Source organism: Trachypithecus francoisi, unplaced genomic scaffold (assembly GCF_009764315.1).
Source record: "Trachypithecus francoisi isolate TF-2019V2 unplaced genomic scaffold, Tfra_2.0 Lachesis_group5, whole genome shotgun sequence".
Classification (NCBI taxonomy): domain Eukaryota; kingdom Metazoa; phylum Chordata; class Mammalia; order Primates; family Cercopithecidae; genus Trachypithecus; species Trachypithecus francoisi.
This window is the reverse complement of record NW_022681470.1, coordinates 145,323,986-145,350,488: the sequence shown is the minus strand read 5'-3', so window position 1 is coordinate 145,350,488 and position 26,503 is coordinate 145,323,986. Positions and strand designations below refer to the sequence as shown.

Below are 26,503 nucleotides of genomic sequence, written 5' to 3'. Positions count from 1 at the left end.
TGCCTGGCCAGGATATTTAATTAAAAAAAAAAAAATTACTACTCGCTAGGATCATACTATCATGAAAGGAAAGTATATTTTGGTGCCAAATAAAATTAGAAAGGATGTAATCGCAGAATAAAGAGCAGTTAGTAACTTTATACACACATATGTGTTAATCGTGTGTATCTTTGGATCCCTGATTGGGAGTGTCCCGTTTTATATACAGGATTTTTTAATGAGGGGGGTCCTGTTTTTAGTGAGGTTGTTTCTGTTCCACTTGCATCAAAGCTAGTGACTCAAAACCACACAAATAGATCTTTGTGATTGTCCTGAAAATAAAGTTAAGTGACTAAAAATCATATCCTTCAGCTGGGTAGAAATCCATGTCTTTTGGTAACTGGAAATTTGAGAATGATATTCTCTGAAGTGACTAGAAAGGAAACGAATTTTCTCAGTACCTTTTCTTATTCGCTAAGCTTGGGGCAGCTGGTGGGGTGGTTTCATGTATGGATGATGGAGATTTTTAGGAAGCTCCAGTCTGCTTTTAAAAAATACTCACATAGCCGGGCGCGGTGGCTCAAGCCTGTAATCCCAGCACTTTGGGAGGCTGAGACGGGCGGATCACGAGGTCAGGAGATCGAGACCATCCTGGCTAATATGGTGAAACCCCGTCTCTACTAAAAAATACAAAAAACTAGCCGGGCGAGGTGGCAGGCGCCTGTAGTCCCAGCTACTCGGGAGGCTGAGGCAGGAGAATGGCGTAAACCTGGGAGGCGGAGCTTGCAGTGAGCTGAGATCCGGCCACTGCACTCCAGCCTGGGCGACAGAGCGAGAGTCCGTCTCAAAAAAAAAAAAAAAAACACATAACGCTTATAAAACATACGTAGATTAACCAAAATGACTAGGTTTTTCCACCCCAGATCTCCTGGTAAGTGTGAGCTTCCTAACCTTACTCTGTTTAAGGTATTTATCTCAAGACTTGGTTCTATTTATGGTCACTTCGGCATCTGCTTTGATATTATTAGATGCTTTTCTTGAGATTTTTTTTGCAGGAAAATGTTCTCTCTTATCTTTTGATAGCACTTGAGCTCCTGCCTGGCATGCTCCAGGTGCTTGAAATTGTGACACCTTCATGAATTCTCTTTAAAAAGGAAAGGATCCCTTTTCTAATTTTACAAATTTGGTGGTGGTGTGGGGGCTTGGGTTGGAGGAGGATGTTTGGGGATCATGTGAATGAAATAGGTAATCCGATGTTTTCTCTCGTCTCTACTTTTACTCATTCCACTTTCATTTCATGAAACAGTTCCTGTTTCTCTCTTAGTTGGCTTTCTGATGTATTCTAGACCCTAACCAGGTACCATAGGTGCAGCATGGAACAAATCTTTCTGCTATCATAGAGTTGGCATTTTGTTTAGGGAGAGACATAATAAACACGAAAGTTTCAGATTAAATGCCACAAAGAAAATAAAACAAGACATGACAGTGTCTAGGGTAGGATTTCTCAAACTATTAACATTTTGCGGCCAGGAGCTGTGGCCAGCACTTCGGGAGGCCAAGGCGGGTGGATCACGAGGTCAGGAGTTCGAGACCATTCTGGCTAACATGATGAAACCCCGTCTCTGCTAAAAATACAAAAATTAGCCGGGCGTGGTGGCACGCGCCTATAGTCCCAGCTACTTGGGAGAGTGAGGCAGGAGAATCGCTTGAATCGGAGAGGTGGAAGTTGCATTGAGCTGAGATCGTACCATTGCACTCCAGCCTCAGTGACAGAGCAAGACTGTCTCAAAAAAAAAAAAAAAAATTTTGGCCCATATAATTCTTCATTGTGGCGTGCTATGCTGTGCATTGCATTGTGGGACATTTAGCAGAATCCCTGGCCTCTACCCACTGGATGTGAAAAGCGTCCCTTCAAGCCCTCCCCACATCATGACAACCAAAAGCATCTCTAGACTGTGCCAAATGGCCCCCAAGGGCAGAGGGGTCAGAATTGCCTCCACCTTGTACATAGTTGGCTCTACATATGTGTTTGCTAACTTGATTATTTGCAACATTTAACAATTTACCCTTTGACACTTTTATTTGCAGCCATGGATTGCAAAGATAGACCAGCTTTTCCAGTTAAGAAGTTAATACAAGGTAATTATTTGGAAATGGGTTAAAGAGTTGTTCCTAGTTTATAGTCTTCCTTGTCTCTTGTTGGAGACCTCAGTGGAAGCGTGGAGCTAGAAGGGAGAGAAACAGTTCCTCTTCAGACTAGGAAGCTGGGAAAATGCTTTTCACACAGTAATGTTTGGTGGGATTCCCACAAGTAAACCCCGAGGCCTCCACTCACCCACAATTGGCATTTTGTAACTTGCAGCTGGGGAGCTGTCCTGTGTATTGTAGGGAGCTTAGCAGCAGCCCTGGCATCTTCCCACTGGATGCCAGTAAGTGCATCCTCCAAGTTGTAACAACCAAAAGTATCTCCATACGTGGCTGATGTCCCCTGGGAGGTAGAACTGCCCCCACTGTTGTCCTGGAAGATAAATGTTCCCAAATCCTTCTGTGTAAAACGGGGAGTGCATTTACCCTTAGGCCACATGAGTGGTCGGATTTTTTTTTTTTTTTTTTTTTTTTTTTTTTTTTGAGACGGAGTCTCACTCTTGTCAGGCTGGAGTGCAGTGATATCATCTCGGTTCACTGCAACCTCTGTCTCCTGGGTTCAAGCAAATTCTCTTGCCTCAGCCTCCCAAGTAGCTGGGATTACAGGCGCGTGTCACCGCACCCAGCTAATTTTTGTATTTTTAGTAGAGACAGGGTTTCAGCATGTTGGCCAGGATAGTCTTGATCTCCTGACCTTGTGATCCCCCTGCCTTGGCCTTTCAAAGTGCTGGGATTACAAGTGTGAGCCACCGTGCCCAGCCCAGATTGTATTTTTAGAAACTACAGTTTTGAGTTTTTCAAACTTGGGCTGGGTGCAGTGGGTGCATACCTGTAAAACCAGCTATTTGAGTGGCTGGGATGGGAGGATTGCTTGAGCCCAGGAGTTCAAGGCTGCAGTGAGCTATAATCATACCACTGCACTTCAGCCTGGATCACAGGAAGAATCTGTATCTTAAAAGAAAAAAAGGGAGAAGCCAGACACAGTGGCTCACACCTATAATTCCAGCACTTTGAGAGGCTAAGATGGGCAGATTGAGCTCAGGAGTTTGAGACCAGCCTGGCCAACATGGTGAAACCCCATCTCTATTAAAATACAAAATAGCTGGGCATGGTGGGGGGCACCTGTAGTCCCAGTTACTCAGGAGGCCGACGCAAGAGAATTGCTCAAACCCGGGAGGAAGAGGTTGCAGTGAGCCAAGGGTGTGCCATTACACTCCAGTCTGGCGACAGAGTGAGACTGTCTCAAAACAAACAACCTCCCCTCCAAAAAAAACAGGTTTTTATTTGGTCTATTACATGATGAAATAGTTAATAAAAAGATGCATTGGCATGGAAGTAAGTGAACATAGGTTCCTTGGGAAGTTCACTCTCTAAAGTGTTTCTGTGTCCCTCCTAACGAGCCTGAAGCCTGGCACGCTCTGGGAGAACAGTCTGATTGATGAGAAAAGCCTAACAGAGCCTGGGGTGCTGAGGCGAGGAAAAAAGCAAAACAAAACAAAAACCCTGTCCACAAATATGTCTGTGTATTTTCTACTTGAGAACCAGATGCAGTTATCATCAAATGAGATTTTCACCCATTATAAATAAATTTGGAATATGAACTGGATCTGAAATCAAAAAATGTCTCTTGAAATTCTGGCAGTAGCTCTGCTAAAAGACTTGTCAGGATTTTTTTTTTTTTTTGAGACGGAGTCTCGCTCTGTTGCCCAGGCTGGAGTGCAGTGGCCGGATCTCAGCTCACTGCAAGCTCCGCCTCCCAGGTTTACGCCATTCTCCTGCCTCAGCCTCCGGAGTAGCTGGGACTATAGGCGCCTGCCACCTCGCCCGGCTAGTTTTTGTATTTTTTAGTAGAGACGGGTTTCACCGTGTTAGCCAGGATGGTCTCGATCTCCTGACCTCATGATCCGCCCGTCTCGGCCTCCCAAAGTGCTGGAATTACAGGCTTGAGCCACTGCGCCCGGCCAGGATTTTGGTTTTTTTTTTAAATTAGGATGTTGAAGTGGGGCATGGTGACTCACGCCTGTAATCCCAGCACCTGGGTTCAAGCTGTCCTCCTGCCTCAGCTTCTCAAGTAGCTGGGATTACAGGCACGTACCACTACACCCAGCTATTTTGTATTTTTAGTAGAGACGGGTTTCACCGTTTTGGTCTGTCCAGTCTTGAACTCCTGACCTTGTGATCTGCCTGCCTTGGCCTCCCAAAGTGCTGGGATTACAGGTGTGAGCCACTGCCTAAATAGACCCTTTTTAAACTTTAAAATTATCCCCCACCCCCATGTCCCAACACGTCAATAATTTTCAAGCTCATGAGTGGTTTTAACTTTAATCGTTCACTAAAGATGGCTTTCTCTTTGTTTCAGCCCGTCTGCCATTTAAGCGCCTGAATCTTGTCCCAAAGGGGAAAGATGATGACATGTCAGATGATCGGGTTACTTCTGTGCAAAGTAAAAGCCCCGATTTGGAGGCCTCTTTGGACACCTTGGAAAACGACTGTCATATGGGTTCTGACATAGACTTTAGACCGAAACTTGTCAACGGGAAGGGTCCCTTAGATAACTTTTTAGGAAATAGAGTCGAAACCAGTGTTGGCCAGAGCCCAGTCATCATTGATTTGACAGAGGACTCAAATGAGCAGCCAGACAGTCTTGTGGACCACAATAAACTAAGTTCTGAAGCCTCTCCCTCCAGGGAAGCAGTAAATGGCGACCGAGAAGACACTAGGGATCAGCAGGGGTCATTGAAGGCCAATCAGAACGACAAGTTGGCATTTCCTGGAGAGACCCTTTCAAACATTCCTTACAAAACAGAGGAGGAAGGTATTGGCTGTGGAGGTGCAGGGAGGAGAGGTGACTCCCAGGAATGTTCACCACAGAGCTGCCTGAAGCTGACGAGTGGTCTGAGACTGTGCTCCAGAAAGGAGCAGGACAGTTGGAGTGAAGCTGGGGGCATCCTGTTCAGAGGGAAGGTGCCCATGGTGGTCTTGCAGGACATCTTGGCTGTGAGGCCGCCCCAAACCAAGTCCCCTCCAGCCACACCCCAAGGCAAGGACATGACCCCTGAGAGCGAGGTGCTGGAATCTTGTCCTGAAGAAGACTCTGTACTCAGTCATTCATCCCTGAGCTCTCCCTCTTCCACCAGCTCTCCCGAGGGGCCGCCTGCTCCCACAAAGCGGCACAGCAGCACCAGTCCCTTCCCCACCTCCACACCCGTCCGCAGAGTGAGTATCTCCCATGGAGTCCCTACACATCAGTGCTCATGGATCTCAGAGCACGCTGTCAGTCTCCACCAGGTCACCCAGCTGGTCTGTGGCACAGTGAGCGGGGCCACGGGCTGGGTCCTGGGACTCGACATGGAGTTCTTGTATCAAAACTCAGTGTTCAGTTCTGCATTCGCTGTGATGCGTCTGGGACTTAATTCATCAACTGTGTACCTGGTGTACTGTGTGAATAACACCCTGCTATTTTGCCTTCGTTGTTTACATCTAATTAGTGATAGCTCAGCCGTTTTAGGGAATTAGGATCTGAGCTGGCGCTGTAACCCCTCACTTGAGATTCCAGGTCCAGCTCTCTCTGTGCCCCTCCCATCTAAGCACAGAACTGTCGGGATGGGGCTATGGACGCACTGAGCACTGAAGTGGCAGTGAGATGGCAGGAAGCATGACATGGGGAATTCTGTAGAGTCAGCACAGCCACCCATCTGAAAAACCTCACCTGGGTCCAGGCGCAGTGGCTCATGCCCGTCATCCCAGCACTTTGGGAGGCTGAGGTGGGAGGATCACTTGAAGATCAAAACCAACCTGGGCAACAAAGGCACCATCTCTACAAAAAAAAAAAAATTATTTTTATTTTTTTGACAGAGCGACTCTATCACCCAGCCTCTGGAGTTCAGTGGCGTGATCTCTGCTCATTGCAACCTCCGCCTCCCAGGTTCAAGCGATTCTCCTGCCTCAGCCTCCCTAATAGCTGGGATTACAGGTGCGCGCTACCACACCTGGCTAATTCTGATATTTTTAGTGGAGACAGGGTTTCACTATCTTCGCCACGCTGGTCTTGGATTCCTGACCTCAAGTGATCTGCCCGTCTTGGCCTCCCAAAGAGCTGGAATTACAGGCATGAACCACTGCACCCAGCCCTGCAAAAAAATTTTTTTTAGTTATCCCGGCATGGTGCCACATGCCTGTAGTCCCAGCCACCTGGGAAGCCGAAACAGGAGGATCACTTGAGCTGAGGAGTTGCAGGCTGCAGCGAGCTGTGATCACACCACTGCGCTCCAGCCTGGATGACAGAGTGAGACCCCATCTGGAACTATTTTTAAGGACCCCATAAGAGGGACTTTTGCATGGTCTGTCTCTGTTACTGTTTTATTATTAGCACGATGGTGTCCTTAGGGTCTTATGGACCAAACTGATAAAATCAGTCACAAGTTTCATGCTGTGTTTAATGGTGTCTTTTTTGGTTTTATTTTTTTTTTTTTTTTTTTTTTTTTTGAGGCGGAGTCTCCCTCTGTCGCCGGGACTGGAGTGCAGTGGCCAGATCTCGGCTCACTGCAAGCTCCGCCTCCCGGGTTCACGCCATTCTCCTGACTCAGCCTCCCGAGTAGCTGAGACTACAGGCGCCCGCCACCTCGCCCGGCTAGTTTTTGTATTTTTAGTAGAGACGGGGTTTCACTGTGTTAGCCAGGATGGTCTCGATCTCCTGACCTCGTGATCCGCCCGTCTCGGCCTCCCAAAGTGCTGGGATTACAGGCTTGAGCCACCGCGCCCGGCCGGTTTTATGTATTTTTACTTTTTATCTTAAGTATGTAGAACCAAAAGAGACAATGCCTTTTTTTGATTTTGGTTTTGTAGCACTTTTGTTTGTTCATGTTGGCTCTTTATATGAGAGTAGATCCTGAGATGGGTCATTTAATCTCTACCTGTAAGCAGGTACAGTAGACCACCTGGACAGAGTCTTGCTCTGTCACCCAGGCTGGAGTGCAGTGGCGCCATCTAGGCTCACTGCAACCTCCGCCTCCTGGGTTCAAGCAATTCTGCCTCAGCGTCTCAAGTAGCTGGGATTAGAGGCATCTGCCACCATGCTCAGCTAATTTTTGTATTTTTAGTAGAGATGGGGTTTTGCCATGATGGCCAGGCTGGTCTTGAACTCCTGACCTCAGGTGAGGGGAGGCCTTGGCCTCCCAAAGTGCTGGGATCACAGGCGTGAGCCACCGCACTTGGCTGGGACCATTTATTTTTCCAAATGACGTCATTTCTTGTCTTTCACTTGAGAAGAGGCAAAAGGAAAAAATGACTTCCTCTTTAGGTTCATGAAATGTTGATTGAAAAGTGGAACAGGCCGGGCGCGGTGGCTCAAGCCTGTAATCCCAGCACTTTGGGAGGCCGAGACGGGCAGATCACGAGGTCAGGAGATCGAGACCATCCTGGCGAACACGGTGAAACCCCGTCTCTACTAAAATACAAAAACTAGCCGGGCGAGGTGGCGGGCGCCTGTAGTCCCAGCTACTCGGAGGCTGAGGCAGGAGAATGGCGTAAACCTGGGAGACGGAGCTTGCAGTGAGCTGAGATCCGGCCACTGCACTCCAGTCCGGCGACAGAGCGAGACTCCGCCTCAAAAAAAAAAAAAAAAGAAAAGTGGAACAAATTTTTTTTTTTTTTTTTTTTTATTGTTTTTGAGACATGATGTCACCCTGTCGCCCAGGCTGGAGTGCAGTGGCATGATGTCGGCTTACTGCAACCTCCACCTTCTGGATTCGAGAGATTTTCCTGCCTCAGCCTCTGAGTAGCTGGGATTACAGGTGCCCACGACCATGCCTGGCTAATTTTTGTATTTTTTCGGGTAGAGAACAGGTTTCACCACGTTGGCCAGGCTGGTCTCAAACTTCTGACCTCAAGCAATCCGCTCGCCTTGGCCTCCCAAAGTACTGGGATTACAGGCATGAACCACTGCCCCGGTCTTGTTTTTTTTGTGTGTGCTGGTTTGTTACATAGGTAAACTCTTGTCATAGGGGTTTGTTGTGCAGATTATTTCATCACTCAGGTACTAAGCCTAGTACCCTCTTCTAAGATGCTAAATGTGCCAGACTGGGATGTACACATTTCACCTTCTGCCGAAGCCACCACACCGTCTCCCAAAATCAGAGCTGAAGTCTCTCCCCATTGGCCGTCCTGTAGTGTACATTCGATCACTTGAATTTCTTCCAGGCTGCTGCCGCTTTGCAGAGTTTCGTCCTGTGGTGTGTTGCAGCCGTTTAGCAAGAACAGGACACATGGCCGGGCACGGTGGCTCACACCTGTCATCCCAGCACTTAGGGAGACCGAGGTGGGTGGATCACCTGAGGTCGGAAGTTCGAGACCAGGCTGACCAACATAGAGAAACCTTGTCTCTACTAAAAATAAAAAAAGTAGCTGGGTGTGGTGGTGTGTGCCTGTAATCCCAGCTACTCTGGAGGCTGAGGCAGGAGAATCGCTTGAACCCAGGAGGCAGAGGTTGCGGTGACCTGAGATCGCGCCACTGCACTCCAGTCTGGGTAACGAGCAAAACTCCGTCTCAGAAAAAAAAATTAAAAAAAAGAACAGGACATAAGCACATATTTCCATTAAGTTTGTTTCCATGTCCACAGCCTAGTCTACAAACTGGGAAGTCACCTCGTTGGTCATCATGGTGACACAATCCTGCCCGCTTTCTAAAACAAGTGAGCACATGAACCCAGTGTGCGACATTTAGGAAACCCTGCATTTAGGATACTAGATCTTGTTCTGAACACAGGCTCCAGGTTTTGGAATGCACTGGAAGGCAGTATTATCCCAACTCTTCAGATAATTTGCAGGTGGTAAAGGCTTCAAGCTAGCCCAGAGCCTATGGCAGAAAGTGGCCACAACCACTCCCAGAGGGCCTGTCAGTCACCAAAGCTATGAGGGAAGCGATTATCAGGAGGCCTCCGCATGCCCTGATGGCAGGGCTCCCTGAGATCCCTGCTGGAAGAGACTCTACCCCCAACTCCCTAAGTTATCTCTGTACCTTTGAGGAGTCCTGCATTTCTGGGTTGGTTGATTTGCTTCATACTTGGTACCTAACTCTCTTTTTTTTGTTTTTTTTAATTTTTACTTATTCTTTTGAGACAGAGTCTCACTCTGTTGCCCAGGCTGGAGTGCAATGGTGTGATCTCGGCTCCTGCAACCTCTGCCTCCTGGGTTCAAGTGATTCTCCTGTCTCAGCCTCCCGAGTAGCTAGGATTACAGGCGTGCGCCACCAGGCCTAATTTTTCTATTTTTAGTAAAGACGGGGTTTCACCACGTTGGTCTCGAACTCCTGACCTCGTGATCCACCCACCTCAGCTTCCCAAAGTGCTGGGATTACAGGCATGAGCCACCGCGCCGGCCAGTTGGTACCTAACTCTTTTTTTTTTTTTTTTTTTTTTTTTGAGACGGAGTCTCGCTCTGTCACCCAGGCTGGAGTGCTGTGGCCGGATCTCAGCTCACTGCAAGCTCCGCCTCCCGGGTTTACGCCATTCTCCTGCCTCAGCCTCCCGAGTAGCTGGGACTACAGGCGCCGCCACCTCGCCCGGCTAGTTTTTTGTAGTTTTTTTTAGTAGAGACGGGGTTTCACCGTGTTAGCCAGGATGGTCTCGATCTCCTGACCTCGTGATCCGCCCGTCTCGGCCTCCCAAAGTGCTGGGATTACAGGCTTGAGCCACCGCGCCCAGCCAACTCTTAACACTTTTCCTTGCCATGAGGTCCGAGCCACTCCCTGCTGACAACCCCTGTTACTCTGGGGAATACATTGTTTTCACACTTTCCCTCCCCACCAGCAGCTCTTTCCAGATTGCAAGGGCGAGCCAGTAGGAAGTTTGCAGATTGTTTCGTGCTGCTGTGTAATCTGTGTGCTTGTCACTGGGGTCTGTTCTTCGTGGAGCTGGTACCGTGAAATCTGCATTGAGCCCCGGGGCAATCATTGCCACTGTACTTTGTGGGCTGGCTTGCCTTCTTTTTTCCTTCTTTAAAATAAAAGAAAATGGGAGTTTGTTTCTATACAGATCCTGCTGTCCCTGTTCAGGGAGCTTCAGGGCGTGTTTTTGTTTGTTTTGGTTTTTGTTGTTTTAGTACTGCAGGATCTGGAGAATCACACTTTGGAAAACAATGGTTTAGAAAGATCCTCTTTAGATACTCCTGGGGTCCTTTGAATGGCTGAAGTGTTCCTTTTTAGTATTAGAGTTTTCCACCCTGTGGGAAAGAACCATTTCTGAAGTTTGTTCGCAATCAGACTTGTAATTTAGCCTTTTCTGTTAGTGATCGAGATGATTATTCCACAAATGATCATGTTGGTGCAGTTGTGTTCCTGGAATGTGTGGCTTGTCTCTGTTCCGAGATTGCTGGAACTCTTTCCATATACTTGAAGTTACATTTGTAATAAATTCTCCATGTTTAAAAGAAATAATGGTCCAGGTGCAGTGGCTCATGCCTGTAATCCTAGCACTTTGGGAAGCCGAGGTGGGAGGATCGCTTGAGCCTAGGAGTTCGAAACCGGCTTGACCAACATGGTGAAACCCTGTCTGTACAAAAAATACAAAAATTAGCAGGGTGGTGGTATGCACCTGAAGTCCCAGCTCCTTGGGAGGCTGAGGTGAAAGGATCACTTGAGCCAAGGAGGCAGAGGTTGCAGTGAGTCATGATTGCACTGCGCTCCAGCCTGGGCAACAGTCAGACCCTGTCTCAAAAAAACAAAAGGAAAGAAAGAATGGAAACCTTGCAGCCCTCTGTTCTCCCAGGAGGTGGCCATTATGATCATCATCATCACCTTGTATTTTTTTGTGTCCTGCATATCCAGAGAGATCTCTAGGAAACACCCAGTATCATTTTGTTTCCTTGTGTATAACGTATACTGTAAATATCTGTCTGTGTTACTCGGGGGAGTCTTAGATGTTTTTTATGTTAGGACGGAAAGATCGAGCTCTCTGCTGCGTGATATCCCATGGTGTGGACGTGCTGTGGGTTACAGAGCTGTCTTCTCAGTTCTGTTGTTTCTGTGTTTGGCTTTCACAAAATGATTGTTCCCTTGAGCTTCCTTCTATAAGTGGCCTTGGGCTGTTAAGGAGAACTGTGCGTTCTTATTTTCCCAGCTTGCACTCTACTCGGGCCAATTTGAGGTTTTCTCTTTTCCCCCTGCCTTCGCTCCCCTGCTGTTAGGTTTATCTCCTTATCTGATCTGGGCTTGGAAATTAGATACCCTTTAGTATAAAATCAGAGTCCATAGGCTCTGAGAGGATTATCCGAGAAAGGGTGCAGGAATTTTCATGCCCACCCATAGTGAGCTCTGTCCCTACTCCTTGGGATTGTCAGGTTTTGTGTTTTGGCTTCCTTCTGGGATCCTGGATCACGTTTTTGGCAGTTGAGGGTGCTGTGTGACCCGGCTGCAGCTGGGTAGAATGTGGCAGCGTTGCATAGAATTTTGAGAGTGAGATCTATAAACACTTGGGTCAAATTTCAAGAAGATAAAGTTCCGCCAGACATCAAGGTCCATCTGAGTGTTTGGTAAAATAAAAGAGATACTGGTTTTAAATTAAGCCGTAATTGCTCTGTTTTGGTTGTTGGGGATTACTGAGCGGGCTCTTGCTGGTCATATCAAGTCTATTATTCTTGGACTCATAGCAGAGGGGGAGCATTGTAAGAGGCAGGAGATAGTGCAGCTGAGCTTCAGGTATGGGCAGGACTAAGCAACTGAGTTCCCCGCCGCCCCGAGATCATATTCCATACTATAATCTCTGAACACAAAGGGTAGCCCCGGAGAGCTGCGCCTCCCACATTCTGCAGTTAAATCCCTCGGTGGGGGAGTGGGGGGCACACAGCCTTTGGCAGGCAGAATGGATGCTGGAAAGACATGCTTTTTCTGCAGCATTTGGTGAGGCTGCCTCGGGCTGGCATTTCTGTTGCCACATTCTCAGCAAAGACTGAGCACCCTGCTTGATCTCGGTGGTGAAGGAGCTCCCGCCAACACGGGCATCCTTCTCACAGCGACTTGGCCTTTCCCTAAAGAAAGGTTTAGTCCAGAAAGGACTCAGTGGGACCCAGGTGGAAAGGCTGTCTTCTTGAGTTCATTCATCTGAAGCTTTTATTCTGTGAGGTCCTAGTCAGGGCTTCAGCTTTCCCAGATAAAGAAATCACTGTTGGCCGGGTGGGGTGGCTCACGCCTTTAATCCTAGCACTTTGGGAGGCTGAGGCGGGCGGATCACGAGGTCAGGAGATGGAGACCATCCTGGCTAACACGGTGAAACCTCGTCTCTACTAAAAATACAAAAAAATTAGCCAGGCATGGTGGTGGGCGCCTATAGTCCCAACTACTCAGCAGACTGAGGCAGGAGAATCGCTTGAACCCAGGAGGCAGAGCTTGCAGTGAGCCTAGATTGCGCCACTGCACTCCACCCTGGGCGACAGAGTGAGACTCCGTCTCAAAAAAAAAAAAAAATCGCTTCCATTATTTTGTTGACCCATCAGACCATTGCCAGGAAAATGGGCCTTTGGTTTTTCAGTTCAACTTCAGCCTTACACTGCAAGTCTGCGATGAACCCAGAGAACTATTTCTTCCCAGTGTTAAGCCTCTCTTCCCACTGCTCTTCACTTCTACTAGTTTGGTTTTCAGGATTCCCTGTCCCGGTGGGAGATAGTTTAGGCCAAAGTCCAGACTCCCTGTTCGTCTTCCTCCCTGGGACCATTCAGGTGGATGGTGAGTCACACCATGGGTCCTATTGGTAATTCCTAGTAGCTCATGCTCGGTTTGAAGGTAGGTGATAGAAAATATTGTGCCCTAGAATGTAGAGGTCCTAGACAACCCCAGCAAGTTTCCCTTTTGTTTTAAGCTTTCACTCCACACTCTAAAAAGCAGAGTTGACTAGGCATGGTGGTTCACGCCTGTAATCCCAGCACTTTGGGAGGCCGAGGTGGGTGGATCACCTGAGGTCAGGAGTTCAAGACCAGCCTGGCCAACATGGCAAAACCCCATCTCTACTAAAAATACAAAAATCAGCCGGGCGTGGCGGTGCACGCCTATAATCCCAGCTACTTAAGAGGCAGAGGAGGGAGAATCGCTTGAACCTGGAGGTGGAAGTTGCAGTGATCAGAGATGGTGGCACTCACTGCACTCCAGCCTCTGCCACGGGAGTGAGACTCCATCTCAAAAATAAAATAAAAAGCAGAGTTGAGCTAGACAGAATGTAAATTAGTGGTGCACAGGAAACCAGCCTGGAGACATGCTTTATTTGATTAATTGAGTATCTTCTTCTTTTTTTTTTTTTTTTGAGACAGTCTCACTCTGTCACCCAGGTTGGACAGCTCAGTGCAGCCTCAGCCTCCTGGGCTCAAATGATCCTCCCACCCCAGACTCCTGAGTAGCTGGGACTACAGATGTGTACCACAACACCCAACTAATTAAAAAGTTTTTTTAGAGACAAGGTCTTGCTTTGTTGCCCAGGCTGGTCTTGAACTCCTGGACTCAAGCGATCCTCCTGCCTTGACCTCCCAAAGTGCTGGGATTACAGGCATGAGCCACTGTGCCCATCTGTGTCCATTTTTAAACACCTAGAAAAATTCGCATGAAATTCCCAATATCAGCTTCTCGGAGAAATTGGAAGGATCAGCAAATAGGGACCTATGTTCCTGTAAGAGCTCCATTCCCTTTGGACAGGCAGGTCCTCTCTCATTTGCTATAAATCCATCCTCCCTGTTGCCCAGGCCAGCTGTCTTTTTTTTTTTTTTTTTTTTTTTTAAAGACAGAGTCTCACCCTGTTACCCAGGCAGGAGTATAGTGGTGCAATCTTGGCTCACTGCAACCTCCTTCTCCTGGGTTCAAGTGATTCTTCTGCCTCAGCCTCCTGAGTAGCTGGGATTACAAGCACCCGCCACCACACCCGTCTAATTTTTGTATTTTTAGTAGAGATGGGGTTTTGCCACGTTGGCCAGGCTGGTCTCGAACTCCTGACCTCAAGTGATCTGCCTACCTCGGCCTCCCAAAGTGCTGGGATTACATGCATGAGCCACCGTGCTCAGCCTTGTCTGTTGCCTTTATTTCTGAGCTTGCCTTGTTTTTCTTGCGCATGGCATGCTTCCCTCATTTCTTTATCTGCCTCCACAGTCTCCCCTGTTATCTAATCCCAGATACACACATGTGTGCATGCTTACTGGAGTTTGTGACCCTACTATGACATTTTGGTTCTATTGGTGGAAAAACTGATCACCTGGAAAGGTTTCTCTTTTTCTCGAAGCGATTGAAATAACCCATGTTTAAAGATAAACGTCTTCTGTTTCAGATAACTAAGAAATTCGTCAAAGGCTCTACAGAGAAGAACAAGCTCAGACTGCAAAGAGTAAGACATTTTCCCTGAAATAGAAAATTAACCTGCTGTGCTTTTTGCATTAAATAGTAAGCAAAGCCCTTTGGAGTTCCTTTGGTCCCGTTTTTACGTTTTCCCCAGCCTTCTCTGACCATCATTTTGATTCCTGCTTCATTTTAAGTACTTGGACTTCATGGATTGTGGATTGTGTCATTTTTTGCTTTGCTGAGTGAGTCCTAAGGTTTTGTGTATGGCCTTTTCTAAGCTTTTATCAGTAGTACTACCACTGTCTTAATGGTTCAGCATCCCATTGTAGCTTCAAATTACCTTCCAAAAACGCAGTGCATTTCCCTGTAGTCCTGTCTCTCTCTCTCTTTTTTTTTTTTTTTTTTTGAGATGGTGTCTCGCTCTGTTGCCCAGGCTGGAGTGCAGTGCTGTGATCTTAGCTCACTGCAAGCTCTGCCTCCCAGGTTCACGCCATTCTCCTGCCTCAGCCTCCAGAGTATCTGGGACTACAGGTGCCCACCACCTCGCCTGGCTAATTTTTTATATTTTTAGTAGAGACGGGGTTTCACCATATTAGCCAGGATGGTCTCATTTCCTGACCTCATGATCCACCCGCCTTGACCTCCCAAAGTGCTGGGATTACAGGCGTGGGCCACTGCGCCCGGCCAGTCCTGTCTCTTTAATAGGGATTGAAGTTCCACTTATTCCTAAGTGCTGTAACATCTTAATAGCCCCTACACTCAGTGGGTGATTATGCTTTAGTGACTCTGCTGAGTCTCTTATTCTGTGGGGGGATCACCACATTTTCCACACAGCAATGCAGGGGGCTTTTGGCTTTTGTTTTGTTTTGTTTTTGAGACAAAGTCTAGCTCTGTCACCAGACTGGAGTGCAGTGGCGCGATCTTGGCTCACTGCAACCTCCACCTCCCGGGTTCAAGCAATTCTTCTGCCTCAGTCTCCTGAGTAGCTGGGACTACAGGTGCATGCTGCCACGCCCAGCTAATTTTTTTTTTTTTTTTTTTTGGTATTTTAGTAGAGATGGGGTTTCACGATGTTGCCCAGGCTGATCTGAAACTCCTGAGCTCAGGCAATCCGCCTGTCTCGGCCTCCCGAAGTGCTAGGATTACGGGCCTGAGCCACCACGTGTGGCCGCAGGGGGCTTTTTACTTATAGCTTAAAGGTTAGAGAAATTGAACATCATGTCATACTGAAACAAACCGAAACTCCAGGGAAGGCCTCTGGACTTTGCCTACCCAGTGCCAGCTCACAGGAGGGCCCTGGTGACCACGGGCTCTGCGTTTACTGAGTGTTTCCTGAGCTCCCTGATGTTCACTGGGCATTTCCCAAGCTTCCTGAGGGCCGCACTGAGTTTTTGTGGGTCAGATTTGGGGTTGATTTTTATTTTATTATTATTTTTTTTTTCTTTTTCTTTTTTTTTTTTTTTTTTTTTTGAGACGGAGTCTCGCTCTGTCGCCCAGGCTGGAGTGCAGTGGCCGATCTCAGCTCACTGCAAGCTCCGCCTCCCGGGTTTATGCCATTCTCTCGCCTCAGCCTCCCGAGTAGCTGGGACTACAGGCGCCCGCCACATCGCCCGGCTAATTTTTTGTATTTTTTAGTAGAGACGGGGTTTCACCGTGTTATCCAGGATGGTCTCGATCTCCTGACCTCGTGATCCACCCGTCTCGGCCTCCCAAAGTACTGGGATTACAGGCTTGAGCCACCGCGCCCGGCCCTTTTTCTTTTTTTTTTTTTTTTTTTTTTTTTGAGACGGAGTCTCGCTCTGTCGCCCAGGCTGGAGTGCAGTGGCCGATCTCAGCTCACTGCAAGCTCCGCCTCCCGGGTTTATGCCATTCTCTCGCCTCAGCCTCCCGAGTAGCTGGGACTACAGGCGCCCGCCACATCGCCCGGCTAATTTTTTGTATTTTTTAGTAGAGACGGGGTTTCACCGTGTTAGCCAGGATGGTCTCGATCTCCTGACCTCGTGATCCACCCGTCTCGGCCTCCCAAAGTACTGGGATTACAGGCTTGAGCCACCGCGCCCGGCCCTTTTTCTTTTTTTTTTGAGACGGAGTCTCGCTCTGTCGCCCAGGCTGGACTGCAGTGGCCGGATCTCAGCTCACTGCAAGCTCCGCCTCCTGGGTTTTTTACGCCGTTCTCCTGCCTCAGCCTCCCAGAGTAGCTGGGACTACAGGCGCCCGCCACCTCGCCTGGCTAGTTTTTTTGTATTTTTTAGTAGAGACGGGGTTTCACCATGTTAGCCAGGATGGTCTCGATCTTCTGACCTCGTGATCCGCCCGTCTCGGCCTCCCAAAGTGCTGCGATTACAGGCTTGAGCCACCGCGCCCGGCCTATTTTATTATTTTTTTTATTGAGACGGAGTCTGTCTCTGTTGCCTAGGCTGGAGTGCAATGGTGCAATCTCGGCTCACTGCGGCCACTACCTCCCAGGTTCAAGCGATTCTCCTGCCTCAGCCTCTCGAGTAGCTGGGATTACAGGCACACACCACCACGCCTGGCTCATTTTTTTGTATTTTTAGTAGAGACAGGGTTTCGCCTTGTCAGGCTGGTCTCAAACTCCTGACTTCAGGTGATCCACCCACCTCGGCCTCCCAGAGTGCTGGGACTACAGGTGTGAGCCAACATGCCCGGCCTGATTTTCATTTTTACAGTTTATCTCATTCTTTGGAACAAGAGCTCTTTTTAAGCTCATTGGAATTTCCGAGTCCCGCATACCTGGTTGGGGGTGCGAAGAAAATACCCAAGTGTGGCTGAAGACACCTGATTCACCTGCAGTTTCTAGAAGCCTTCTATTTCCTGCTTAGCAACAGGGCGGGAGACTCTTTTCCACCCAGTTATGTTTATAGTCTACTTGTTCAGTCCAGACGGTCATCTTCCTCATGTGTCTCATATGTCAGATGCAGTCACACAGGACGCTGGCAGGAAATGAACATCAGACATCTTCCAGGCCGTGTCTCCGTGGCTTTTGTTAAAGCTACCAGAGATGTATTGGAACACATTTAGAATGTTTCCTTAGAGACAAGGGCAGATACTCCTAACCCAAACTGAAAGCTGAGCTGTCAGACTCCAGACACATGGGAAGCCCATATTGGATGACACGTGGTCCTCATGCGGTATTAGGAGCGGGTGCCTGTGGAGCTGGGCAGGTGAGCGTGGGTTTTTTTTTTTTTTTGAGACAGAGCCTTGCTCTGTTGCCCATGCTGGAGTGCAGCGGCGCGATCTCGGCTCCCTGCAACCTTCGCCTCTCAGGTTCGAGTGATTCTCCTGCCTCATTCTCCCGAGTAGCTGGGATTACAGGTGCCTGCCACCACGCCCAGCTAATTTTTGTATTTTTAGTAGAGACGGTGTTTCACCACATTGGCCAGGCAGGTCTAGAACTCCTGACCTCAAGTGATCTGCCTGCCTCGGCCTCCCAAAGTGCTGGGATTACAGGTGGGAGCCACTGCGCCCGGCTGAGCGTGTTTAACATTGAACTTCAGATTACGTAAATGACTCAGTGTCCCAGGCCACTGCCAAGTCTTTGGAATGAGGAACGTAGTGATGAAGTGTTACTCCCTTAAAGAATTTGAAACAAGGCTGGGTGCAGTGGATCACCCCCATAATCCCAGCACTTTGGGAGGCCAAGGTGGGAGGATTTCTTGAGCCGAGGAGTTTGAGACAAGCCTGGGCAACATAATGAGACCTTGTCTCTGCTAAAAAGAAAAAGAATTCCTGGGCTGGTTGCAATGACTCATGCCTGTAATCCTAGCACTTTGGAGGCTGAGGTGGACAGATTGCTTGAGCGCAGGAGTTCAAGATCAGTCTGGGCAATATAGTGAGACTCTGTCTCTGCAAAAAATCAGCCAGGTGTGGTGACAGGTTCTTGTGGTCCCAGCTACTCAGAAGGTTGAGGCAGGAGGATTGCTTTGAGCCCAGGACGGAGGTTGCAGTAAGCCAAGATAGCGCTACTGCACTCCCTCCAGCCTGGACACTAGAATGAGACTCTATCTCCAAATAAATAATGTTTTTTTTTTTTGTTTTGTTTTTCAGACAGAGTCCTGCTTTTGTCACCCAGGCTGCAGTGCTGTGGTGTGATCTTGAACTGCCTTGTAGGTTTAAGCGATTCTTGTGCCTCAGACTCCTGAGTAGCTGGGACTATAGGTGTGCGCCACCACATTCAGCTAATTTTTTTGTATTTTTGGTAGAGTTGAGGTTTCACCTTGTTGGCCAGGCTGGTCTCAAACTCTTGGCCTCAAGCGATTTGTCTGCCTCAGCCTCCCAAAGTGCTAGGATTACAGGTGTGAGCCCCCTGCGCCCAGCAGGATTGTGTTTGAAATGAATCTTACATTGAATTGCCCACAAGTACCGGGACACAGGGCTAATTCTTAACATTTTTCTCATGATGGAAGGAAGCATAATGGATTATAAAAATCACTTCTGTGGCTGGGTGCTGTGGCTCACGCCTATAATCCCAACACTTTGGGAGGCTGAGGCAGAGGGATTGTTTGAGGCCAGGTGTTCAAGACCAGCCTGGGCAACACAGCAAAACCCCATCTCTAGGAAAAATACAAAAATAGCTAGGTATAGTGGCACGTGCCTATAGTCCCTGCTACTCAGGAGTCTGAGGTAGCAGGATCACTTGAGCCTGGGAGGTCGAGGCTGCAGCCAGCTTTGACCGCACCACTGCACTCCACCACGGGCGACAGAGTAGACTTCGTCTCAAAAAAACTAAAATCACTTCTGTGTAAGGTTGTTGACTGGAGGCTCCTCCTGGAGCTGGTCTCTGAATGCTTACTTAGTCATTTATTTTTTTAACTGAGTCTCACTTAGTTGCCCAGGCTGGAGTTGCACTGGCGTGACCTCAGCTCACTGCACCCTACGTCTCCTGGTTCAAGCGATTCTCCTGCCCCAGCCTCCTGAGTAGCTGGGACTACAGGTACCTGCCACCACGCCTGGCTAATTTTTTTTTTTTTTAGACGGAGTCTCACTCTGTCGCTGAGGCTAGAGTGCAGTGGCACTGTGTTGGCTCACTGCAACCTCCATCTCCTGGGTTCAAGCAGTTCTCCTACCTCAGACTCCCGAGTAGCTGGGATTACAGGCGCCCACAACACCTAGCTAGTTTTTTTAGTAGAGATGGGGTTTCACCGTGTTCGCCAGGATGGTTTCAATCTCCTGACCTTGTGATCCGCCTGCCTCAGCCTCCCAAAGTGCTGGGATTACAGGCGTGAGCCACCGCGCCTGGCCAATTTTTGTATTTTTAGTAGAGACAGGGTCTCACCATGTTGACCAGGCTGGTCTCAAACTCCTGACCTCAGGTGATCCACCCACCTCAGCCTCCCAAAGTGCTGGAATTACAGGCGTGAGCCACGGCGCCCAGTCTTGGTCCATGAATTCTGTTCTTCCCATCCAGGCCCAGCTGTCCTGCATGCTCTGAACCGAGCTTCCACCTGGGAGCTGGAGGGAGGGCCACCTGTCACCTGCCACACTGTCTTGTAGGATCAGGAGCGTCTGGGCAAGCAGCTCAAGTTACGCGCAGAAAGGGAAGAAAAGGAGAAGCTGAAAGAGGAGGCCAAACGGGCCAAGGAAGAGGCCAAGAAGAAGAAGGAGGAAGAGAAGGAGCTGAAGGAAAAGGAGAGGCGGGAGAAGCGGGAGAAGGATGAGAAGGAGAAGGCGGAGAAGCAACGGCTCAAGGAGGAGCGGCGCAAGGAGAGGCAGGAAGCCCTGGAGTGAGTGCCCTCGGAGGCCGTGCTGGGCCTGCCTCCCTACTGCTGGATTCCGCTCCTGGCCACTCTGATGGGGCCTTTCCACTTCGCAGGCAGATGGCGGCTCCCTTCAGTTCCTTCCCATTTCTCCTGCGTGAGGTGCCCATGGGGCCCCAGCGTGGGAGTGGTGGAAAGCAGCTCCCTGCTCTTTTGTGCTCCCCTACGTCCAACTCACCCTGGGCCCCTTGTCTCTGCTGACTGTCCTTCCATTTCCCAACCAACTTAGACATTTGCATCGCAGGATTGTGGGTTTTGTCTGTGCTGATTATGCACCGGCTGGCTAAAGTTTTTTTTGTATATATTCTAGTCACAGGAAAAATTTTATTGACTCTTTTCCTTTTTTTTTTTGAGATGGAGTCTCGCTCTGTCACCCAGGCTGGAGTGCAGTGGCGCGATCTCAGCTCACTGCAAGCTCCACCGCCTCCCGGGTTCCCGCCATTCTCCTGCCTTAGCCTCCCAAGAAGCTGGGACTACAAGCGCCCGCCACGATGCCCGGCTAATTTTTTTGTATTTTTAGTAGAGACGGGGTTTCACTGTGTTCGCCAGGATGGTCTCAATCTCCTGACCTTGTGATCCGCCTGCCTCGGCCGCCCAAAGTGCTGGGATTACAGGCATGAGCCACCGTGCCCAGCCGACTCTTACATTTCTATTGTGAAAACCTATGTAAAAGCCTTATAGTAAACATGAAAATAACTTGTATTCATTTAATGTAAAATGAAATACTTGTCATATACTAACAGTTGAGTGCTGCGGTCCCTTCCAGAGCCAAAGCAGAGTTGGCTGAAATGTCATTTGCTGTCTCACAGGGCTAAACTTGAGGAAAAAAGGAAAAAGGAAGAAGAGAAACGGTTAAGAGAAGAAGAGAAGGTAGAGCGTTTCCCACAGAGCTTCCCCATCCCAGCCTGTGGGAGAAGCAGATGCCCAAAGTGGAATTCTTGCCACAGCCGACACCTAATATTCTCTTGGTTTGGGGAAACCAAATGGCGCCCACAGGGAGGGGCGAGTCTGTCTAGATGCGTTCTTGTTGCTTTTTCCCAGTGCTGGCCTGTCACATGCCTACTGGCCCCGCAGTCCTGGCACTTCTGCCCACAAGGGCGACTCGGACATTTTGAGATTAGCTGGCTCGGTTTTGGGTCCATGGGTTTTGAGAACTAAAAGTCACAGTAGTGCCTTCAAGCTAAAATGCTTGAGGTTCGGTTCTGGGGCCTTTGCATGTTTTACAACATGTACTGTTTCTCTTCCTCTCTTCTTTCTCATCACCCTCTCTTAACATCACAGCGCATTAAAGCAGAGAAGGCCGAAATCACGAGGTTCTTCCAGAAACCAAAGACTCCACAGGCCCCCAAGGTGAGCAGCCGGCTGCCTTTGCTTTCGGGTTTCAGCTCTGTTCCACTTTTCCTTTCTAAAAGTGAAAGGGTCGGCCGGGCGCGGTGACTCACGCCTGTAATCCCAGCACTTTGGGAGGCCGAGACAGACGGATCACTAGGTCAGGAGATCGAGACCATCCTGGCTAACACGGTGAAACCCCATCTCTACTAAAAAATACAAAAAACTAGCCGGGCGAGGTGGCGGGCGCCTGTAGTCCCAGCTACTCAGGAGGCTGAGGCAGGAGAATGGCGTAAACTCGGGAGGCGGAGCCTGCAGTGAGCTGAGATCCGGCCACTGCACTCCAGCCTGGGTGACAGAGCCAGACTCTGTCTCAAAAAAAAAAAAAAAGTAAAGAAAAAAAGAAAATGAAAGGGTCTCTCCCCAGCCAGCTCCTCTCATGAGGGAGGGAGCCTCCAGTGACCTCGGGTACTTCCATTTCTAGTAAAGTCTTGAGGCTCAATATTTTGTCCTTTGCTTTGTCCCAAAGAGGTAAAAAGTGGCATGTCTGATTAAACAGTGCTGTTTTCAGAGGTTACTTCATGAATAATTTTGTGTTAGGCGTAAGAGAAATTCACCATGTTTTTACCCTTGGGAAACTTACGCTTGAGGGAGCAAGATTAGCTGTAAAACAACAGTAGAATTCACAGAGGTTTACTTTCCCTGCCTGGCATCGGTCACCTGGCATCTCAGACCTCCTGAGCCACCATCTGTGCATGGAAACCACAGCCCTCCTTTCCTTTTAGCCTTCCCTTTTACCCCATCTCCAATGTTGTTCTTCAGTGCCTTTCCCTGCTCCACTCACTGAGTTTGTACACGTGTACTTAGCCACCTCAGATTTGTGCCATGTTGCCACATTTAGACGTATTTCATTCTTTTTAATATATCTAGGCTTTATTTTTTGAGGCAGGCTCTCACACTGTCACCCAGGCTGGAGTGCAGTGGCACAATCATAGCTCACCACAGCCTTGACCTCTCAGGCTCAGGTGATCCTGTCACCTCTGCCTTCCGAGTAGTTGGGACTATAGGCACGTGCCACCACCCCTGGCTAATTTTTTATTTATTTTTTTGAGATGGAGTCTCACGCTGTCGCCCAGTCTGGAGTACAGTGGTGTGATCTCAGCTCACTGCAACATCTGCCTCCCGGGTTCCAGTGATTCTCTTGCCTCAGCCTCCCAGGTAGCTGGGATTACAGGTGCACGCTGTCACACCTGGCTAATTTTTGTATTTTTAGTATAGACGGGATTTTACCATGTTGGCTAGGCTGGTCTTGAACTCCTGACCTCAGGTGATCCGACCGCCTCGGCTCCTGAAGTGCTGGGATTACAGGCGTGAGCCACCATGCCTGGCCTAATTTTTTAATTTTTTGTAGAGATGGGGTTTTGCTGTGTTGCCCAGGCTGGTCTAGACGACCTGGCCTCAAATGATCCTCCAAGCCTTGGCCTCTCAAAGTGCTTGGATTACAGGCGTGACTCCCAGCACCTGGCCTGTCCTTTGTATCTTGAAGCATTTGACAACAATTGCATATCTTGAAGGTGCACAGTGTGACATTGTTGTACCCACACATCCTGTCGTGACAGCCAGAGATCCACATCATGTATTTTCACTGCCGCATAATACTTCATAATGCAATGATATGGTTTATGGTTTCTCTCTTTACAAAAATTATTTATTTATGTATTTATGTATTTATTTATTTATTTATTTAGAGACGGAGTCTTGCCCTGTCACCCATGCTGTCGTGCAGTGGCGCCATCTCTCGGCTCACTGCAACTTTTGTCTCCCAGGTTCAAGCAATTCTTCTACCTTAGCCTCCCGAGTAGCTGGAAGTACAGGTGCCCACCACTACACCCGGCTAATTTTTTGTTTTAGTAGTGACGGGGTTTCACCATATTGGCCAGGCTGGTCTTGAACTCCTGACCTTAGATGATCACTCATCTCAGCCTCCCTGATTTTATTTTTAGTAGAGACTGGGTCTCACTGTGTTGCCAGGGCTGGTCTCAACCTCCTGGGCTCAAGCAGTTCTCTCGCTTTGGTCACCCAACATGCTAGGATCACAGGCGTGAGCCACAGAGTCTGCCACTATCTCAGCCTCTATGCCCCTCAGTGGTGCAGTGGGGGTCCCTGTGCATGCTTCTCTGCACACATGTGTTCCTCTGGGACAGCCAACTAAGCATGAGTTTGCCTCTAGGACAAAATAGCACATTGCCGAAGCATCATGAGCCATGGCCAGAGTGCCCGCCAGACGGGAAACTTGGATGTACATTCCCGGCAATACGTGGAAATCTCCCCATTTTCTGCCATCACTCCATGGGGATTAATTTTCTTTTAACTTTGCCAGTCTGATGGATTACAAAAAAAATTGATACTGCTTTACTTTCCATTTTTACTGACTCTTGGTGCAGTTGAGCATCTTTTTCTGTTCGTTTGCCATTTTAGTTCTTCTATGTCTTGCCATTCTTTTTTTTTTTTTTTAACCTATTTTTCTATAGTATTTTTTTTTTTTTTTTTTTGCCTGATCTGGTATTTGATCTTCTGATACTTTGTCTCAGCCTGTTACCTCTTTGTTACAGTGTCTTTCTTTTTTTTTTTTTGAGACAGAGTTTCACTCTTGTTGCCCAGGCTGGAGTGCAGTGGCGCGATCTCAGCTCACCACAACCTCCGCTTCCCAGGTTCAAACAATTCTCCTGCCTCACCCTCCCGAGTAGCTGGGATTAGAGGCATGCGCCACCACGCCCAGCTAATTTTGTATTTTTAGTAGAGACTGGGTTTCTCCATGTTGATCAGGCTGGTCTCGAACTCCTGACCTCAGGTGATCCGCCTACCTCATCCTCCCAAAGTGCTGGGATTACCTGTGTGAGCCACCGTGCCCAGCTACAGTGTCTTTATTATACTGAAATTTCTCCTTTTGGCTAGGTGCGGTGGCTTAGGCCTGTAATTTCAGCACTTGGGGAGGCCAAGGCAGGTGGATCACCTTAAGTCAGGAGTTAGAGACCAGCCTGGCCAACATGGTGTTGGGCATGGTGGCATGCACCTGTAGGTCCAGCTACTCAGGAGGCCGAGGCAGGAGAATCACTTGAACTTGGGAGACGGAGGTTGCAGTGAGCCGAGATCGTGCCACTGCACTCCAGCCTGGGGGACAGAGTGAGACTCCGTCTCAAACAAAACAAAACAAAAATTAGCTGGGCATGGTGGTGGGCACCTGTAATCCCAGCTACTCAGGAGGCTGAGGCAGGAGAATCACTTGAATTCGGGAGGCAGAGGTTGCAGTGAGCCCAGATTGCACCATTGTACTCCAGCCTGGGCAACAGAGGAAGACTCCTCAAAAACACAAAAAACAAACAAAAAACTTTTTTTTTTTTTTTTTTTGAAAGATCACAACTCCTCTTCTTTTTTCTGAGATGGAATCTCGCTTCACTGCACAGCCTGGAGTGCAGTGGCACAATCTCGGCTCACTGCAACCTCCGCCTCCTGGGTTCAAGCGATTGTCCAGCCTCAGCCTCATGAGTAACTGGCATTACAGACACCTACCACCATGCCAGGCTAATTTTTGTATTTTTAGTAGAGACGGGATTTGGCCATCTTGGCCAGGCTGGTCTCGAATTCCTGACCTCATGATCCACCCGCCTTGGCCTCCCAAAGTGCTGGGATTACAGGCATGAGCCACCACGCCCAGCCTAATTTTTGTGTTTTTAGTAGAGATGGGGTTTCACCATGTTGGCCAAGTTGGTCTCGAATTCCTGACCTCAGGTGATCTGCCCTCCTCGGCCTCCCAAAGTGGTGGTATTACAGACATGAGCCCCTGCCCCCGGCCTTTTTTTTTTTTTTTTTTAAGTGAGGTTTGGCCGGGCGCGGTGGCTCAAGCCTGTAATCCCAGCACTTTGGGAGGCCGAGACGGATGGATCACGAGGTCAGGAGATCGAGACCATCCTGGCTAACATGGTGAAACCCCGTCTCTACTAAAAAATACAAAAAACTAGCCGGGCGAGGTGGCGGGCGCCTGTAGTCCCAGCTGCTCGGGAGGCTGAGGCAGGAGAATGGCGTGAACCCGGGAGGCGGAGCTTGCAGTGAGGGGAGATCCGGCCACTGCACTCCAGCCTGGGCAACAGAGCGAGACTCCGTCTCAAAAAAATAAATAAATAAATAAAGTGAGGTTTGTTGAGATATAATTTACATCCAATAAAATACACCCTTTTCAGGACATTTGTGTTAACCAATTACAGGGGCAGCTAACCATAATGAAGATAATACACTATTTCCATCACTCAAAACAGCTCCCTTGTAGTCTCTCCCCCCACCGCTGGCCCTTTAGACTACCAGTCTGCCCTCTGCCCTGTAGCTCTGTAAACTCACCTCTGTGGACCTACACAGTGCCTGGGCTTTTGAGTCTGCGCCTTGACCTTAGCCTGGATGAATCCCACCAGCACCCTGCTGTGTGAGTCCATGGTGCCTCCTTTCTCCCATTGCTGGAAGACCCCATCGGGTCTCTTCTTGATTTCAGACCCTGGCCGGCTCCTGTGGGAAGTTTGCCCCCTTTGAAATTAAAGAGCACATGGTCCTGGCCCCTCGGCGTCGGACCACCTTCCATCCAGACCTCTGCAGTCAGCTAGACCAGCTCCTCCAGCAGCAGAGCAGCGAGTTCTCCTTCTTGAAAGACCTCAAAGGCCGGCGGCCCCTGAGGTCCGGACCCACCCAGGTTTCCACCCGGAATGCAGATATTTTTAACAGGTCAGAGCCTGAGGAGGTCGGCCTTCACCCACTAGTGACGCTGGAGGGCAGCATCCTGATCCCTGGGGTCCCCGAGGTGGGAGCTTGGGGTCCTTCTGCTGCTTGCCTCCTAGTGCCCTCGGGCCCTGGACTTCGGTGCTAAGGCCTCTCTCCACCTGGCCTTCCTGTGAGCCCCTGAAGTCTTCCTCTCCCTGTCTTCCTAGCT

The 26,503-nt window shown here is 48.9% G+C and overlaps 1 protein-coding gene across 1 annotated transcript in view; it reads left to right on the top strand.

Annotated features, from left to right (window-relative positions):
* The window catches only part of CHAF1A (chromatin assembly factor 1 subunit A), a 43,927-nt gene that overhangs the window by 1,528 nt on the left and 15,896 nt on the right, over window positions 1-26,503 (top strand). The window contains exons 2-8 of the mRNA XM_033195706.1: window positions 2,068-2,118; window positions 4,484-5,340; window positions 14,418-14,474; window positions 19,940-20,169; window positions 21,012-21,072; window positions 21,484-21,552; window positions 26,072-26,298. Of these exons, the coding sequence (XP_033051597.1) occupies window positions 2,068-2,118; window positions 4,484-5,340; window positions 14,418-14,474; window positions 19,940-20,169; window positions 21,012-21,072; window positions 21,484-21,552; window positions 26,072-26,298 (1,552 nt within the window). The remainder of the gene's footprint in view (window positions 1-2,067; window positions 2,119-4,483; window positions 5,341-14,417; window positions 14,475-19,939; window positions 20,170-21,011; window positions 21,073-21,483; window positions 21,553-26,071; window positions 26,299-26,503) is intronic.